Genomic DNA, 19487 nt, shown 5'->3' with positions numbered 1-19487 from the left:
TTTCCTCAAGTATACGTACCAACATTATCACATCACACTCAATTTGTTTATATTTGCATTAATCCAAACTTGGGGAAAAAATGGGCAACCATCAAGGAAATGATAGTGAAGAACGGAATGGTCTCCCTGCATGATAGCTTAAAACTAACTCTGTTTCATCAGTTAGACTATAGGTAGTATTGTGCTTTCATTTTTATTCAATCTTTTTTTTTTAAGGCCATTTTTATTCAATATTCATCAAAGAAAATGATTAAATTCCCATGAAACCCAAATGCAGTTAAGTGTACAAATGAGGAATAATCTTGTGTCAGCTCGTCTACATGACTTCCCATTCGGATGAAGTTCAACCAAACCCAAATCCAAACCTGGCAGAGGAACTCATGGAAAAAAAAATTTCAGAAGAGAATATCTTCAGCCTGCTGTGATACCCCAATAAACTCTATATTGAAAGCGTACACAAAACAGAATTTGCAGTAGTCAAACATACCAGAACAGTCGAACAATGACGAGCTATATAGCTTTCACTCAGAGCTACCTTTGAGAATATTCAATCTGGTTCTGCATCTGACCTCACCATGCAATATCCATAGACTGCAAGCAAAGTATCAAGTCCCATTTCTTATGGCCGACTTTTCCACTCCAAGTGTGCAACAGGTTTCACAGCACAGCAGTCACTATCTGCAACCTGATACCAAAACACATAGGATATTTAGATTTTAATTATTCAACTGTTTTGGAAAGATGGAGGGGAAAAAACAAAGCACAGCTTTTGCTTGCAGTTAGAGCTATGACCTAACCGCACCAAGTAATAGGTGGTAAGGTAACCTATAGTGAAATACATGACAATATATTAATTCACTTCCTGATGCTAGATACTGAAAGATCTTGATGAAATATAATTGAAAATATATTATGTTTTTCATTTTATTTTGAAAGGGAATATTCAATAATATTTTCAAAAATTGAATACTACACTGTTTTTGGCCTTGCTCAATTTAGAAGCAAGCTTTAGTATCTTCATCAAGTCTCTGACAAGGATAGTTTCCTACTTTCATAAGTAGCAATCTTTACAATAAGCAGTCCTGGAAAAGTAGCATTTAGCTTATACGTGTATATTATAAATGTTTTTTTTTTAAGGAATATATCATAAATTACTATCAGTTGATTTGAGGAAAAAGATAATCTCTTCTGAAGTGATGAAAATAAAATCCACCATCCAAAGGTAGATAGAACAAGTTATTCTTATTGGGACAAAATTGGAATGAAGTCAAATGATAATTCAAACTGGATTGAAATAGCTGAATAACCCCGGCCAGGTGACAGTGGCAGAAACAGAGTATCGTGAGAACTTTGCAGTTGGTTTGTCAATTGTGTTTTCAGATTAATCTTACCAACAAAACCTTACCAACAATCAAATTCTTTGTTCTGTAAGATCAACTGTTGCTTTCCAACAGATAATATTCTAATGACCAAAAAGCACAAAATTGTAAGAAGTTCAAGATCAAGTCTGTCTCTATGGCAATGCAAAAGTAAACTTTATCTGTTTCAGATTACAGATCCTGCATTCTAAACTTGTCATCTTGCAAAATAGTATTTTTCTAATCCATTACCACCTACAACATATTTTACCAAACCAGAAGATGACTTAAAAGTCAAAAGGTTGATGATTTTAGAAATATGAATTCGATGGTTAAGATTTATGTAGAGCATGGTATATATACAGTAATTACATGGCATTTACTGACAGTGCGATATGACACCAAATATTGCGATCAGTGGAGATGTGACGAATTGTAAGATATTACTGATATCTCCAGTCTATTGTCATATATTGTAAAAATATCCATAACAGAGGAAATAAGCGTTCGTGCATCCAGCCACGCATTTATATCCATTCAATCATGTTCCTCTCTCTCTCTCTCTCTCTCTCTCACACATAAAAAGTTGACATCCCATTATATTCAATAAGATTTTTTTATCTCCGTTTTATCATTGAACATTGATAGCATGCAGCACTGAAACATGTCATTCGAACACAAAAATTAATGCATTCCAAACATGTCGGCAATGTTATAAGTTCACCACTGATTGGTAATTAAGGAATGTTCACTTCATGAGATGCTGAATCCTGTAAACTCTAAATTACAACTAGAATTAATTTTAGCTATCTTAAGAGCCAAAATGCTAAATTCTGGATCTTACATTGTCCAATGCAGTTAATTTATCACGTTTATCTCCTAAAATCAAGATGATTACATGCTCAGAGATATTAGTCTCTTGTCAGGACTGTCTTCCCTTGTAATGTAGCTAAACCAAGAAGTACACACGCAACAAATAAGATGATCCAAAAAGAAACAAACTTTTGAGACAAAATATCTTACCAACATGCATGATTGGCCCATATATGAGTAATGAAAAACATGGTACATGCCAAGAACTGGGTTTTATAAGCAGAATTTCATATTTAACCCAGACTTCTTGAATCATTAGACAACTACTTTTTACCCCCTTTTTAGCTTTTAGGCTTCCCCGGTGTTTCCTGAACATTGAATTGTCAAGTAACTGCAGATTAGTGAAAGAATGGTTGTGGCACAACACCAGGGGAGGAGGTCAACTATATGACTGTGCGGGGGTAATTGCCCCGTACTGAGAATTCTAAAGCAGTTAGGTTTGACTCATAATTCCCAAAATTTTTAGGATATCTTTTTGTGTTGCCTAATAACAGAAAAGCACAAAAAGTCGATCCAAGAAAAATAAAGAAAATTCTTCCTTCGAAGATTCAAGAGGAAGAAGGAGACGAGATTCTTGTTCCTAATCTATATCAGACTCGGATTACTTCTGTAGTCAATACACAAAATACACATGCACATATACATGCATGGATGCACACATGACACATAGCTAAACATAGTGCCAATCAACAATTTTTGTCCCTACTACAGAGAAATCCCAGGTCATCTGCTGTACAGCATTGTTTTTTTATATAAAAGATGCAGAATTACCTACAAGAGAGCAAGTTGCTGCCAGCTTCTTAGCACTGAAACAGAGGCTGTGGACAGATTAGTGTTCAAGATCAAGAATCACCCAATAATCGCCAGAATAGCAAACTTCATTCAGAAAGTGATGGATACCCTTCGATATTAACTTCAGTGCAGCATGACAGTCCACACATGTTTGGAGATTTTCAATGATGTGAATAGGTCTACCAGATGGAATTTTAATTAACCCATAACCAAGAGCTAATCTTTCACTGCATAACCACAAGAGATGTCCTTTTCATCATCATCCACGTCAAGTGGAACTGCATCATGATTAGGAACATATCCTGCCTTCCTAGTTTTCATGTTCAAAACTTCCAGCATCCTATTAATTAGTTTCATGCCGGGATGTGGAGTATCTCCAGCAGTGAAATAAAGAATTATTCCCTGGTTTTCAATCCAACTTAGGACCGGTTCCTTCTTTACTCCTTCCATTTTCATTTGCTCCCAAACAGAAGCCATGCTTCCCACCTTTTTGCAGTAGTATACATATTTGACAATAACACATGGGTCGCCTCATCTTTGCCATCCATCACAAAGCACACGCCGTGCAGAAACTCGCAAGCTTAACATTATTATGGATAAAGCAAGCTCCAAGTAAAGCACGCCAGATATAACACTAGGCTTTATCAAGATGGCCTGATCTGCCTAGAATGTGCCCAGGCCCCAGACGAGCTAAGGTTCAAGTAATGCAACCGCAAAACCCACAAAAGATCCGGTTCATAGATAGCCAGTTCTCAATGTGCAGTTTTGCAACCATGAACGCTCATCTCCGCATTAAAGGTATTAAATCCAGAGCAAACACGCGAAAGTAAAATTATTAGGCTCAAACCCAAATATTCTCATTAGAGATAAAGCACATATAGCCTCTTAAAAACAATCACTCAGAATAATAGCAAGTCCATAAAAAATCGCTCTCGCGGTAGGAACGTCCTCACAAACAGAGAAGGCATACAAAAGAGTAGTGCCAACGAATGTATGAAAGTCATGACCAAGCTTTAGCATTAGAAGCATGAATGGTCCAACCTAGCTCAGCCCATCCCATGCTCAGGAGCAACTCCAGACTTCTCAGAAAAAATAAAACGGTCGAGCTCGTGACCATTGACTAACAATGAATTGCAACGACAGCACGTATCAGTGAATTGACGTAACAGACGAGATCGAATTTCTATCAGGCATTTCGTTGAACAGATTAACAACACCATAGAAGAACTCGGATTTGACACACATGCTGACTCTTGAGTAGGACGTTGTAACCAAATAGGTCCAAACAACCACCTCTTTTGAGAATCTCACAGTGGAGAAGCTTCACCGAAGACGGGTCACCTTTTAATTGGATACAATCTTGAAGCATAGCAGAGTATGCGTGAGGAACTCTGAGCTCGGCCACGCTACAGAACCGGTGCATTGTTGGTCAATTGGGCCCCTCGGTATGAGAAACAACGCCGAGGGAAGCAAACCTGGGCGTTGCATTTTCCCCACTGCGTTGCGAAATTTATACGAGGCAGAGTTATGCTGCCAAAAGAAAAGGAAAGAAAAAACCCGATCATGCACCTTGGACTCCGTCAAACTCATCGGAGATGCTGCGAGAATCATAAGTGTGCCATTTAAATGAGATAAAAACAGCGGCATTTTTTATGTTTAAATTTATTTTTTACAGCTCTTCGGCAATTAGGGTTTTGTAACACTCTGGCCGGCAATATTATTGTAATGGATGAAAATAATGTGCAGGAAATGGGTATAAGCTCACTTCGAGGGTGAGCTCCTCCACAAATTGAAAAGAGAGATGGATGAACAAAAGGTGAGAGAGAGAGAGAGAGAGAGAGAGAGAGAGAATAACTTCATCGCATTCGGCTTGTCTGACAAATCCGTACCAAAACCCAAGAATCTACATCCTCCAGACCACCATCACGGAACGGAATGCTAACCAATAACAACTGTAACTGGGCTCACAGGCCCCTGGACTCTACTAAAAGAAATTGGGCTGTAGGCCCACTGACTACTAAAATTACCAAAGCGAAATTGAGAAGCAGTTCATCTAATGTTTAGGGCTTTTGGCCCAATGACCCACCGGCCCTAACTCCTGACCACCGCCAAACAGAACTGCATCTCTTCTCCACTTTGCAAGTCTACAGAGTCTATAATACTAGGAAATGTATGTATGGCCGAACCTCATACCCGACGTCGTCGTCGTCTTCGTCTTCCTTAGAAAGCGTTCTGGTTTCTTCGTATCGTTAATGTTAGGGCGAAAATAATTATTTGAGCAGATGATGAGAGAATATTAGAACTTTCAATAGGTGTAGTACTTGTCAATCCCTAAACTAACGATCCTACCTTTTATTTTCAATTATAAGCTGTCATTTGCACTTTTATTAGACACGTAAAACGTTTTCATTCTTTGCACTCTTTACAAGACCTGAAAAACATTAAGATCAAGATAACAGGAAAAATTATTCATAAATTGGTGTGGAGCACAGACAGTACTCCATGCGGCTGATGTGGCAAGATTTGAATTGTAATAAAAGTTTATAAATTAGAATCTTGTAAATTAAATCATGTCATATTAATAATATGGCTAGTGTGTTATTAGCACCAACTTGTTAACAGAATGACTAAATAAATAAATACCAAACTTAGACTATGTTTGGTAAGTGGAGACTACTTCACTATTATTCACAAACAGTTCATTTTTATTTACAAATTATTCACACCTTTTTTACTATTATTTAGGATCATCTGAAATCACCTCAGCATCTAAACGCAGTATTAATATCTAATTGCATATTGTATTTTATATTTCAAATTGAAGGTTAAGTGACAGTGTTGAAATATTTGAGACCATATTTCAAAATGGGTGATAGTTTGCAATTAAAATTTAAAATATGTTTGACCTAAAAAAAATCATACCATTATTCTTAAACCTAAACAACTTAGCTGTATGATACAAATTAAAAATGTTACAACTTCAATTCCGTTGAGATAATATTCTTAAGAAATAGAAAAAGTGCATGATGTGATGTAGTCTTAAAGAATAAAGTGAGTACCATATAGTCATTTCCAATTTTGAAATTGAATTAAGTTACAATTTTAATAGTTCATAACGTATTTTAAAGGTATGTGATAGTTTGAAGAGTTAAAATATAAATTTTGCAATTACGATTTCTATTTTATAACATAAGAACGAGTTTAGAGCCTACAAAATGGGAGTTCATGCGATGACTTGAATCAAAATATCGCTTTATAGATACCATGTTAGCTTGGTATACCCTTATTTCATATGCTAAATCGACCAAGATGCCCTTACAAGAGACTTGGATTATGCTAAAATGCCCTTGTCATATATTCGAACTAATTGAAATACTCATACCACAAGTCTAATTAAACAGAGGTGGCGAGCATTTTACTGGCATCAAGCAAAGTGCTTGCCTCTAGGTGCGAGATCACTTCAATTATTTGTTTGAATGCTCGTCTTTGAGAGGAGCACATTTCGAGAAGAGCTCTTTTGATTGTCCTTCGTGAGAAGCACTCTGCTCGTCGAGGGGTGAGCTGTGGTTACTTGCCCTGGGTTCCAACCCTTTTTACTTGCCCCTTGTTCGAGCATTCTTTGCTTGCCCCCGATTTGCAAGCCCAAGATCAAGCTTTTTTTTGTCATATATTTATTTTCTATCTATCTTCATTTGTCGACCAAGCTTCAATTTTGTCGTTTTAGACTCATTTTTTCATCCTACCTTCACTTTCAGTTACCTATAGTAGGAATTGTTCTTGTTCACCCTGTGGTTCAAGCTCTGTTGCTTGCCCTAAGGTTTGAACCATCTATGTTCATTGGGGGGTTCGAGCTATATTGCCCCCCTCAAGGTTTGACCACTGGTTTGGTCGCTCAGGGTCCAAGCACTCTTTACTCGCCTAGGTTCAAACTCTTTACTCGAGTACTCCTTGCATATCCCTGGGTTCGAGCACTTTCGCTTGTCTTGTATGGGAGCTCTTGTTGCTTGTCTCTAGATCTTAACACTATTCACTCACTCGGGATGTGGACACACCCGTCAAGCATTCCTTACTCTCCCTTGGTTCCAGCAATTTTGCTCACCCTTGAGTTCAAATACTTACCTCCTATGATATCTTAAAAACATCACTTCTTAGTTTATTTTTCTTTAAATTTAAAAACATCGCTCCAATTAGTATTCTCTAAAAGTTCAACATTTTTATTCAAGATTTTACGGTGAAGTTGTAGTTGAACAATATCATTTAATTTAAGGATCATGTTGCCCTCATCGAGAAAATCCACCAAGAGTGGTTATCAAACGTGTAAAAAAAAAAAATTCAAATATTTTTTAAATCCCTTTAAATATTTTTAAAAAATCATAAACTCATTAAAAAATACTTTCTTAATTACTAAGTTACAAAAACTACAATTTTAATTACTAAGTTACAAAAACTACAATTGATAGGCTTTCACGATGAATTTTCTCAATAGGACTAGCATTTTCCTTAATTGAAAATAATAATTATAGTTATTAATGCGAGGCATTTACATATTTATTTTAGAGTAATGCTAGTTCTCCTGAGGATCCCTACCGACAATGGGTCTTGATACAACTTTTTTTTTTATTTAGTGATTAAGAAAATATCTTTTTAATGATGTTGTATTTTTTTTTTTAAAAAAAAATTAAGAGTATTAAATAAATAAATGGCCTTGGGAGAATTTGTCAGACTTTTTTTTAAGAAAAACGCTTGTTGCAAGTGCATGGTGTAAACGGCACGCAAACGGGACTGACGTGGAGACACTTGATGAGAGAGAGACTGAGTTGATGAGAGAGAAAGACCGACCTAATGAGAGAGAGCTGATGAGAGAGGAAGACTAAGCTAATGAGAGAGAAAGACGACCCGATAAGCTAGAGATAAAGAGAGTTAATGAAAAAGAGAGAGTCTCGATGAGAGAGAACATGTGCATTTAAAGAAAAATTAAACAATTTATTTTAAATCTGACCTAACATAAAAGATTGCACGTAACAATTGTATATAGAAGAATTATTTTTTTAATTCTAGTACCTGCCTAACTCTAGGTTCATAGCCATCAAAGGGATCCAATACCCCCAACACATTTCACGTGACAGAAATGTCAGAGTCCGCACTTATTGACTCGGGGAAATCTACGAAACGTGAATGATTTTCGCATGACAGAAATACAGGCATTAAAGTCAGCACTCTAACAAGTTTAAAGGCAGGAAGAAAGTTCAAAAGCCTTTGTCTCACCTTAATAAAGCATAAAAGGAGTTCTGTTTCTTTTTGAGTTCTGTCTAATTTGGTAAAAGTTTGATATTTTTTTAGATAATTCTCCATCTAAACGCCTTCTGCTTTCCAAACCAAGTCCTTTTCCCGTTAGTTGTCATCAACGATTGGAAACAGTTGCGTGTTATATTAAGTAACACATAATTTCATCCAGTTAAGAGGGTTGCATACTTGCGTGAAAATAAAGATGGTTTATATGAAGGGGTCTCGGAATAAGTCCTCTAGAGTCTTAGCGATGACTCCATGGGGTTAATTTAATTTAAGTGTGGTGACACACAGAAAAAGAACTTTTCGAATTGAGATCATACACGGGACACACACTCTTTTACTTTTTTACATTAATTTTAAATAGGGAATCTGAAGTCCCTAGTAAACTTTCTTCTTGCATTTCTTTAGTTATGCACAATATAAATAAGTTAAGATGAATAATATGAGAAGCTTTTAGATTCCCATGATCTGCTCTTTCTGTATAATTTTTTCCTCTTTTCCCTCGTGTTTTCCTTGAAGGATTTCTTAAATCTCAAGCAAAAGGTCAAACCTGTTCTTTACAATGCTTTTTTCTTATCTTTTTGGTTTCCTCTCATGATGTTCCGCTAGGATTCTTATGTTGGACGTCAACAAATATTCGCCAGCACATGAAAACAAGTATATAATAAAAGAGAAGAACTTGGCTGAGACAAAATCACACGACCCCGATGTTCTACCCGCAGGCCAAAAGAAAAAAATAATAATAAAAAAAATATAAGAAGAAAAGGAAAGGTAGGGTATGCATGTGACACCAATAATAACCTATTTAATACATAACTATAATAAAAGAATGGCTTAAAATCAATAGGAAAGTGTAGAGGAAGCTGGAGACATGGAATTGAATAGAATAATAGAAGTACTAATAGACACACAAATATTACAGCACATTACTAAAACGTGAACCATCTTCGCCGTACCTAACAAGCTATTATATTTTGTACCTCTTTTCTGTAGAGAAAAAAGAGGAAAAAAGCTACTTTGAAGAGGCTGCATGCTTTAGAATCCTTGAAAAAAAAAAAAAAAAGAAAGATATTACACAACTTTTATTATGTAAAATAATATATTGGCGTCCTTTCTTGCTATCTTTGGCACCTTTCTAGTTAGGTTCTAGGAATCATGACTCCTCCATGGATGACTTGTTCAAGCGCACAAACGCGTAATTAGGTGTAGCATGCATAAGGGGAGACGCAAGTCAACCTGCCAAACAAAAATAATAATATATTGCTTATATCTCAAGTCATGCTACACCCCATACATGACAATTTTTTTTTTTTTTTTTTTTTTTTATAGGATGTGATATATAGAATAGTGAATAATAACTGATGAGAATAATTATTCTCTATAATTTTATTATCCTCAATCAAAAGCACTACAACAACAAAATAACATTCGGACAATAAAACGTGTTTTATTTATTTTTTTACAAATTAACATAATTTCATATCATATATTAGATCTAATTTATAATAAAAATAATTTTATAATATAACACATTAAGTTATGTAAGGTTATGAGTTTATTTTTATGGACCTCTTTATAGCTAAAGCATTTCCTTTTTTTTCTCTATTCTAATTGAGAACGAAAGGATGTTACTTGTTATTTTAGACCATCAAATCTAGAAATATTCGGAATGATTCTTTAAATTAGGAGGCTTTTACAGATAATTTTTGTTAATAAATGATAAAGACTATTTATTATCCTTAGTATAATCTGATATCATTTCGCTAAAATAATTTACATAATTACTCGTTAATAAGGATATAGCATGCTCTAATTAGTTTCTGTCTCATCATCAATTTCTATTACTTGGAAGGATCGGGAACTATATATTTCCTGAGGGAGGTTTCGAAAATCTAAGAAAAAATCAGAATTTCCAACATGCTCACAAGATTAATATTCGAAATTGGGGATTACCTCTCTTTGCGCTTCTCCAAGAATCTCTGCAGTGACTTTCTTCGTGCGATTGGCAGATCTGCAATGCCTACAAATAATTTCCTTAATTAGAGAAATATATGATGATCACTAATCCGCTTTAGTATTTGGGAAATTTCTCTTAAACATCTCACAGAAGTGAAGATAATTAGCACTTACCACCGCCAAGTGCATCAAGTAGCTGTTGTTGGTCGCTTGAAGGAACTGCAACTTTTGGGTCCAATGTCCCTTCCACAGCAAGCTTCAAAATGTTCTCCGCCTGTACATTTTTTCCCCAAATTAGAAACAGGGAAACCAGAATCAAGGCGAGACCAATGCTTAAAAAAATAAAGATGAAACTGAATATAGAATGTTTAATGAAACAAACCTTCTCTTGAGGAACATCGAAAACCGAGACGGTTCCGTTGTAAAAAATGGTTAGAGGGGCGGTATCCGGAAGGTTCTCTGAACTAGGCCTGCAATGGAGTCCATTGCCATTCAAAATTTCTGGTAAATAATTCAAAAAAATAATAATAATATTGGAGGGAAAACAAGGAATTTAATAGAATAAATCCAGTACCTGACGATAGGAGGAGTATAGACAGGCAAAACCGGACTCGCCGGCACCGAAACCGAGTTCTTCGAAGGAATCGCATTGCTGGATTCGGAGCCCAGGTTCGCAGCGGAGGCAATCACAGATTTCAGAACCTCAGGGTTGATCATGGAAATGGCACTCTGCATTCCTGAGAAAAAAAAAATTAAATGAAAGCACCTTTTAGCACAAACGCAAAACACATATCACCAGAAGCCCAAAGAAAAGGAAAGAAAATAGCGGAGGAAACCGACCTCGAAAGCTTCTCTGGCGATCAAGAAACTTCTGGAACTGAGATTTGGAGGAGGAGGAAGAGGAAGACGAACTCTCCTTCTCCATACCAAAGAAATCGAGCTCGACGGTCGTTCTCGACATGATGGAGGTATCCCCGGAGAAAGAATCTTTCGGATTAAGGAGGGAATGCTGGAGACGACGACGACGAAAGAGAGGGGAAGGAGCAGCTATAAAAAAGAAAGGAAGAAGAGAGATGAAAGGCACGAGTTTCATGAGATTTGAGACAGATCAGAGAGCCAATTTCCTCTTCCTCACGTGGAAGACGTGAGGTTATGAATGAGAAAGACAGGGGCCCAGCTATAATATAAGGTGATAATTCAAAAAAATAAAAAATAAATCATCCTTGAATCATGAATGTGTTTCGTCCTTCGTAGTTTGTACCAAATGTTGTTTGGAATTCGATTGTGACATTTTAATCCATAAAATATCGTTATTGTTCTCTTAACAAATTATTATTTATGCACTACTAATATTTTGACACTTGTCAGGCTACTTGTAAAATTGAGTTGAAAATTATTATTATTATTTTAAATGGCAAAAGTCTTGTTGAAAATTTGGACAATTTTTGTGTTCTGATTAGTCTGCTTGTTTTTTGAAAGCTGCGTTTGAATGTTGAACTAAGTTGAATTGAATTGAGATAATAAAATATTGTTAAATTATTATTTTTTAATATTATTATTATTTTAAAATTTAAAAAATTAAATTATCTATTATATTTTATATTAAAATTTAAAAAAATTATAATAATTAGTTGAAATGAATTGAATTTAATTTAATTTGCTTACCAAACGTACCCTACTTAGCCTTTTTAAAATTATTTTTATTCATGCTTATAAAACAATTGTATTTTTAATACATAATAGGACACGTGAAGTCCTATTAGTGAAGTGACGCTTGCTAATTGATTTTTTTTTTTTTAAATTCATATAATTTAAGAACTAAGAACGTTTACTTTTAAACAGAAAGAAAACAAAAATGAAAACTAAAACATCGTTTTTTCGTTGCTATGTTGGTGATTGGCAGTTTATTATTATTATAATTACTTTTTTTGTAAAATATAATTAGATATTAAAATTATAAAAATATTGGCATTGGCTTAGTCAAATGTCAATGAAAATCATATTTTAAAGAATGTCTACTAAATTTCTACTACATTGGATTAGCTAAATACAATTCATTTGGAAGATGAGTTATAGTAACTTCATCCCTAGAGTTATATATGAAAGGAATTGTAGTATCTTCATTTTAATATTTTATTATTTCTTGTTATCGTTTTCCTTCCTTTTAGTGTAATTTCATCCTTACAATAACTTCATCTTTAGAATTACGATACATTTTCTTATTATTAATTATATTTTTATAAAATAATATTAATAATTTTTCTTTTAATATTTTTTAAAATATAAAATTATTTTTAGCATCTATCTATAATCATTTGCAAAAATTATAATAATACGAGAAAATATGAATAAACTTTTTATTTAATTATTTATAAAGTACAAAATAATACAATAATCTTATCTTATAACAAATTATAATATAAGTAATGTTTATCTATATAATTTAATTAAATAAATATTAATAATAAATAATAATAATATTTTATTATTATAGAGAGTGTTAATCCAGGATAAACTTTAAATTTTGAGTGATTGGTTAAAAATAAAAAAGTTTTATATTAGTCAAATTTTAAAGAGAAAAACTAGTTTGCCGCCCCACATTTACCGCTACTTTTGACCACTTGGATTAGAGTTTAAGATACGGCTTAATTCAACTTAAGGAAGTGTCTGTAACCTCACATCGTCTAAGCCCATTCTGTCCGATTTCTTTGAATGAAAGTATGTCCAGACAAAGTGTCACCTTAGACGTGTTCTTCGTGCAAGAAAATCTTTAGAACATGTGTTCTTCTTGCATCATTGTCATCGTCAATATATATGCATCCTTAAGAATCTTGAATTTGGACCAAGTAGCTTATTTGATTTTTCGTCTGTCGAGTCGTCGAGGGATATTTGAACCGCACTGTAATTGGCTAATGCCACGTCAAAGAATATGTTAAAAAATGAAGGAAAAAAAAAACAGACGAAAGGAAATAGATGAAAGGAGAGAAACCAACAAATACCCAAACTTTGTCAATAGAAAAAGCAGAGCAGAGGGGTCGTCTTCTACAACTCAAATCTATGGTTGTCTTCGTGGGTAGGAGAAAAAGCAAAGATTGCTTTTTAGTGATGCTTCCAGATTGCTTGTTCTGCAACCATACCATCCAGACTAACAAAATAAAGAGATTTTGTCCTGTCTACCTCTCGGCTGTGCTCGAGTACCTCGTTGTTGAAGTTGTTTCCTTGCATTTTGGTCTTTGCTTGTGTCTACAATTGTGTAGATTTGCTTAGTCGTGGGTAGGAGAAATTTCGACAGCTGCAGTTTTGTTTTCCAGGATGCATCTCATCTAGATCGGTGAAATAAATGCCTCATTTTGTTTTTGGGTTGGGGATGTCTTTTGGTATTTTTATAGAGAAAATCATTGATGGGTTCGATTAATCTTTCCAACAATTTTCTGCAAATCCAAGGTTCATTGAACCATTTTCCAGGATCAATTGATTTTTGTAGGTTTTCAGAATATAAATTTGTAAGTTTGTGGGTTTTTTTAATGGTTTTCTGACAAAGAAAATATGCTCATGCTCTTCTTGGTTTTTATCTTTCCTAAATAATGACTTGCTATGGTGGGCTTTCCATGCTTTTCCACCTTTCCTTTCATTGAGGAAACTTGGGTGATGTTACTACGAAGAAAAATAGGATGAAGGAGAAATGAGGTGATGGGTAGACGAAGACCAGATGAGGTGTTTTTGAGACATGTACCCTTCTCTTTCATTTATGCTACATGGGATGCGATTCTCTCGCCCTGCGCTTCCCCAGCCGATTTCATCCAGCATTTTTTATTATAATTAGTCTCTATGTAAGCATATACCACCGGGCGTGGGATGACTCCAATCATAATTAAAAATAAAAAAATAAAAGAAATAAAGTATAAATATTTTTATTAGAAAATGATATGTCTTATCAAGAATTTCTACCGATAATGTCTACCGAATTTTTTTTTTATATGTTTCTTTTACTTAACAATTAAGAAAATATTTTTTAATAAATTTGTGAATTTTTTTAAGTTTTTAAAAAATAATAATAAATAAAGAGTGCAATTTGCATTGTCAGTAAAAAACAAAAATCGACAAGATTCTCGGTATACGTAACAGAGTCTAATTGACATAACAAATTTCTACTTGTATTTGATTTTTGGATGTGAAAGATGTAGAATATTAATCAAAACCACGTCGGATTGTACCCAACCTGCTGCCTTCCTTGTTCGGAGAAAAACTCTTTTGGGAAACTACGGCCGGTTTGGATGCACACAGTCTATCTCATTTGAGCCGTACTTTATCTTTCATCTACATATCCAAATGATAGAAATCATATCTTATCTATTTTTCAACCATTATTATCAATTCAAAGTCCCTATTAAGATATTATCACTGCATTATGCGAGAAATATCTTTTCGTTTCCAATTATTGCAGCAGGTTTGGTCAAATCCAAAGTTTAAAGCACACGGCTTTGTGAAAGGATAAGGAAGAAATCAAAAGCCCTTGAAATTAAAAAAAAATTAAATTAAATTTTAAAAACTATAAATTTATTTAGGTAACTTTTTTAAGATTGGTTTGAAAAATACGATGAGATTATAAATTTATAAATAGTAATGAAATAATTTAAATTAATATATTTGATAGAATTTTAGGAAATGATAGGTAAAAAAGTTAAATAAAAATATTATAAAGTTAAAATACTGTTATAATATAATTTCTTAATATAATTTTTACTTTAAAATTTGAAAAAATAAAATTATTTTTATCTTTTGCTTGAAAATTTGAAAAAAATTATAATGATTAGATAATAATCAGAAGAGAAAATTGAATATTTGAAATTAAAAAATAATTGTGTTTAAGTGATGGTTTGAAATGAAATTATAAAAAATTTTGAAATAAAATGTATTATTCAAAGGATGCGTTAGTCTATAATTGTTTTTTGGGAGAGAGGAGGTTACAGTTTTCTGGTCATGCTCTTCTGGATGCTAATTACTTGGATTTTGGTAAGAAGATAATTAATTAGTTCCGGTCTAACTTCTTTCAGCCATTTCAATGCTCTCTTGCATTTACTTGTTCATTTTTCTTTTCCTTTTCGGGCTTTTTATTTTTATTTTTTGGAGGGTTTGGAATTTTAAGACCTAAATAAACAACATGATTCACATTTTGATTGGGACTTTGATTATTCCTTTAATTGTCGTTTGCACGGAAAGACTCAACACTTTGTTTAATGTTTAAAACGTGTATTAAAACCCAATTACTATCAAACATTGATGATTAACTTTTTCATATTCTTTTTCGAATGAAAAATTTTAGACATAAACCTCACATCCTGCTCACTATTTAAAAATATATAATTTTACTTTTTTATCCCCTCATATTTTATATTGAATTGAAGTATAAAATATAAAGATAAAAAAGTAAAATTACATGTTTTTAAGTAGTATATAAAAATTTGAAATTTTTGTGTAGCACAACTCTTTTCGAATATTTAAAGTAGAATGACAGAGAAATTCGCAAGATATAAAATGAATATCATGAAATTTGTGGTGTCAATATAAACTTCTCGAATAATATTGATTTTATAAGCAATAATATAAAACTCATTTTATATATCTCTCGTTCTAAGAGATATTGATGCAAAAAATACCATGAGTATTAGTTTTTTTGGTTATTCAAACTGTATTTATTTTAATTTTCAAAAGATGCTATTCAGTATTATTTTGACCATAGTCTTCCATAATTTTCTAATATAAAATTAAATAATTAGTAAAGGAGCAAACGATGACGAATAATATCTGGATCATTTAACGTCAAATTAATAATGATAATTTGGATGTCAAGTATATCTCAAATTAATTATTAATAGGACTTATTACTTTTTCAACTTTATATATAAAAATTATATTCATTTTAACTTATCTTAATTTATTTATATTCAAATACATTTTAATAGGATCTATATAATATTATTATTTATAGATCAACTCAAATCATTTAAGATCATCTCTGCATTCAAACATAATAAAGTTAATTGCACCTCTCTTAACTTTTTAAGCAAAAAAATTCCATTAGCAAGTTTAATAATTCACACACTAAATACATTAATGCGTAACAATAATATATTTAAAATTCCATTAGTAAGAACTCTTTCGGCTGTGATATTTTTAAAATTTTGAGTAGATCCAAACCAAGTTTTTATTTTTTTATTAGTAAAAAAAGGATTACCCTTCAACTCAAAATCAGTACTTTGGGGGACCAAACAGTGGGTTTGGTTGGGTAGATGGGGAGAAGTAAAGATATTTAGATAATAGTTGAATTGGTTGGGTAGTGCCGTCATGGGGACAGGTGGGCGTAGCTCAATATATTTTTGGTTCGGTATTTGGTTTGGTATGTGTGCGCATTGCGCCACTGTCCCCCACATAGCAGTTGACGTGAACGCAAACACTATGAAACTCAAGAATCACGTGACTGGAACGTATCAGACCACGTGTTCCCTTTAGCAGATAAGATAACCCCTCAGGCTGCCGAAAAAAGAAAATACTATTGGAACAAAGTGATCTCACACTTATGTGTGCCACGTTTTTTTTTTTTTTTTTTTTTCTCTCTCTCTTCTTTTTAGGGGTGAAAACCGATATCGTCGGTACAATTTTTAGACAAAACCGACTCTGACTGACGTCTAGAAAAATGAGAGAGGCACCGACCGTAACCGGTCAATGGGGAGAAGGACACCGATCGAGACGATTATTTAACGCAGCGTCAGTTCTCGACGGTTCTACTGAGAGAATAATGAGAGAGAGAGAGAGATGCATAGGGGAGAGAGAGTTGCAGAATCGAATTCGGGATGAAGGGGATTGGGAAAGAAGAAGAAGACTCTTATCAAAACGACACCGTTCCACTTAAACTTAAGTGGAACGGCGTCGTTTCAGACTTATTATTTTTTTTCTTACGTCCTTAATAAAATAACTCCGTTCCACTTAAACTTAAGTAGAATGGCGTCGTTTCGATAAGGGTATATTAAAAAAAAAAGATATTATTATATCGTTCGGTTCAGCGGTCCGGTCCAGCTTCAAACCGAGACCGAACCACTGAACGTCGGTTTCTTGAAATTTCCACTGCACACCGACCGGTTCCGGCCGGTTCCTGGCGCGACCTGTCGGTTCGCGTCTGTGGTGGCCGGTGCCGTCGGTTTCTGTACAGCCCTACTTCTCTCCCTGCCTCTCCCTCCTCCCCCTTTTACTCTCCATTTTTCCAACCCCTCCCCACCCCTAGCTTGATCGAGAGAAGAGATGTTGATGGAGTCAAGGACGTCGGCAAGTGGCGACGACATCGAGGGGCAGCAGCGATGACAATGATGGAGGCAAGGGTGAAGGGCGACGTCAACAAATGGCGAGGAGGGTGAGGGGTGCAGCAACGACATCAGTAAGGGATTTAAATTCCTTACATTTTAAATTAATCTTTATTAAAGTAGCGTGGATTTTTGTTTAATTTGGTGAGTGATATGATTTTTTATTTTAAATGGATTAATTAAAAAATCAGTATCTTGATTTTCATATTTTTTGCAATTTAAAGTATCAATTTTTAATTTTTTGTAAAATTGATACTTGAATTGCAAAATCCTTGCCATTAGGTATTTCTTTCGGTTTTCTATTAGAAAGCTAACGGCAAATTAACGGAGGTACATTAATGCGAGTTTCTTGAAACTTACATTTCAATTTTGTTAATGCTGAAAACTATTATTTCGAATTATAAAAAGATAAAAACCCAAATACTGATTTGCAGTTAGCCATTTTAAATATATAACTACCCGCACGCAAGTGCTATGTGCGCCAAAAGGTTTCCAATTAAATATTCCACTGCCTATTGATTGAGATAGAGAGTGACACATATGTAAGGGAGAGTGTTAAGAATATAATATAAATAATAAAATTTATCTCTTTCCATCAGTTTAAGATTTTGGAACAAGTGGTGATTTTATATGATATCAGAATAGGTTAACTTATGACTGATGATAGACTCCTGCAACCTACCCACGATGATGGTATTGAAAATACTAGCCCACACGTGAGGGGGCGTGTTGAGAAGTCTCACATGGCTTAAGAACAAATTCATCCTGAGTTTTATAAGGAGTTACCTCACTCTTTCTATTAGACATTTTATGAAGAGAAATATATATTTCTACATGTCCGAATCGAGGCCCAAGGCCCATCACCCATAAAAAGCTCAAGGGAATCATGTGAGTACGAACACCTAGATGAACACATAGTTGCCAATTTATTAGGAGGAGATAAATCTCATGTTATGGATATAGACCACGTGTGATTAAGATGGTTCCTATACATTAGAGATAACTCTTATAATGACTTAGCATAATACAAAGTTAATTAGTTATGGTGCTTATCATGTATTCTTCATGTCTATATATATGAGTAATAGTTAACTTTCGTCCTCTCTGATTTATGTATTCTCAAATTATTACTTTTTATTATTAATTTAAATATCGAAAAAGTTACAGACAAATGGTGCTGCCAACTCAATGTTTTACAAGTGAGCAATCAAGACTAATAGCGAGACCCGTCCTCTACAATACGTAATAATTATGATTGGAATTTGGAGAATAACCAGAGAGATTTTTGAGAAGTTAAAATTAAAAACTGTTTTAAGATTTGAAAATGATGATCTTTTTGTGTGAGAATTAATGGTTATTCAAATAATAAAGAATTTAAAAGAAATATTTCAAAAATTATAAAGGAAATACATCGGATTTAATTTAGAAATTTATATAGGTACAAATTATATAAATTGCAAAAAATATTGGTATGGAACGCGATGGAAGAATCAAGAACGTGAGAGGGGTCTGAGAATAGTGATCTGCAACAAATCTGAATAAAGTGGGCCATTGTTTTATCAAACTTGTTTTACCCCACCCTCCGCGCAACACCTGCAAATAGTAAGTGCCACTGCTACCCTGCCCTTTTGTCTTTTTTTGCAATAAATAAAGGTTCAAAGAGAGAGAAGATAATGCAATTTTAACGTTCTTCGTGGGGAAACCAATAACTTTGTGTCCCAAAATTTTATTGCCATGTGCGCGTGTTGAACTCTCATGGTGGGGTATTTCAATGTTCTAACTTCTGAAAAAAAAACATGCGATTTGGTCCAACATTATCGACATTGAATGCTCCAAGATACATAAAATCGAAAACCAATTTCCA

The 19487-nt window shown here is 33.9% G+C and overlaps 1 protein-coding gene and 1 long non-coding RNA gene across 3 annotated transcripts; both read right to left on the bottom strand.

Annotated features, from left to right (window-relative positions):
- Nucleotides 1-235: 235 nt before the first annotated feature.
- LOC121257404 lies at nt 236-5129 on the bottom strand. Of its 2 annotated transcripts, none has more exons than XR_005939211.1 (3): nt 3003-5129; nt 488-685; nt 236-377 (listed from the first exon to the last, which is right to left on the bottom strand). It is a non-coding gene; the product is annotated as an uncharacterized LOC121257404 (long non-coding RNA). The 2 variants fall into 2 exon arrangements; XR_005939210.1 differs by having other exon boundaries at nt 3007-5129.
- Nucleotides 5130-9166: 4037 nt separating this feature from the next.
- On the bottom strand, nt 9167-11407 carry LOC121257403 (protein TIFY 9-like). The gene is made up of 6 exons (XM_041158393.1): nt 11109-11407; nt 10843-11005; nt 10651-10738; nt 10443-10542; nt 10266-10332; nt 9167-9548 (listed from the first exon to the last, which is right to left on the bottom strand). Exons 1-6 carry the CDS (start codon nt 11359-11361, stop codon nt 9512-9514), a joined length of 708 nt encoding a protein of 235 aa, XP_041014327.1. The 5' UTR covers nt 11362-11407; the 3' UTR covers nt 9167-9511.
- Nucleotides 11408-19487: the final 8080 nt, after the last annotated feature.

This window comes from Juglans microcarpa x Juglans regia, chromosome 3S (assembly GCF_004785595.1).
Source record: "Juglans microcarpa x Juglans regia isolate MS1-56 chromosome 3S, Jm3101_v1.0, whole genome shotgun sequence".
In the NCBI taxonomy this organism is placed as follows: Eukaryota; Viridiplantae; Streptophyta; class Magnoliopsida; order Fagales; family Juglandaceae; genus Juglans; species Juglans microcarpa x Juglans regia.
The sequence above is the reverse complement of the archived record's forward strand: the minus strand, read 5'-3'. Positions and strand labels throughout refer to the sequence as shown.

Excerpts from the sequence above, each read along its gene's own strand:
- LOC121257403 (XM_041158393.1), bottom strand. The coding sequence starts at position 11,361 with ATGAAACTCGTGCCTTTCATCTCTCTTCTTCCTTTCTTTTTTATAGCT. Across the intron at positions 10,543-10,650 it reads TCGATGTTCCTCAAGAGAAG|GCGGAGAACATTTTGAAGCT; the intron begins GTTTGTTTCATT and ends AAAAATGTACAG. Across the intron at positions 10,333-10,442 it reads ACTTGATGCACTTGGCGGTG|GCATTGCAGATCTGCCAATC; the intron begins GTAAGTGCTAAT and ends AATTATTTGTAG.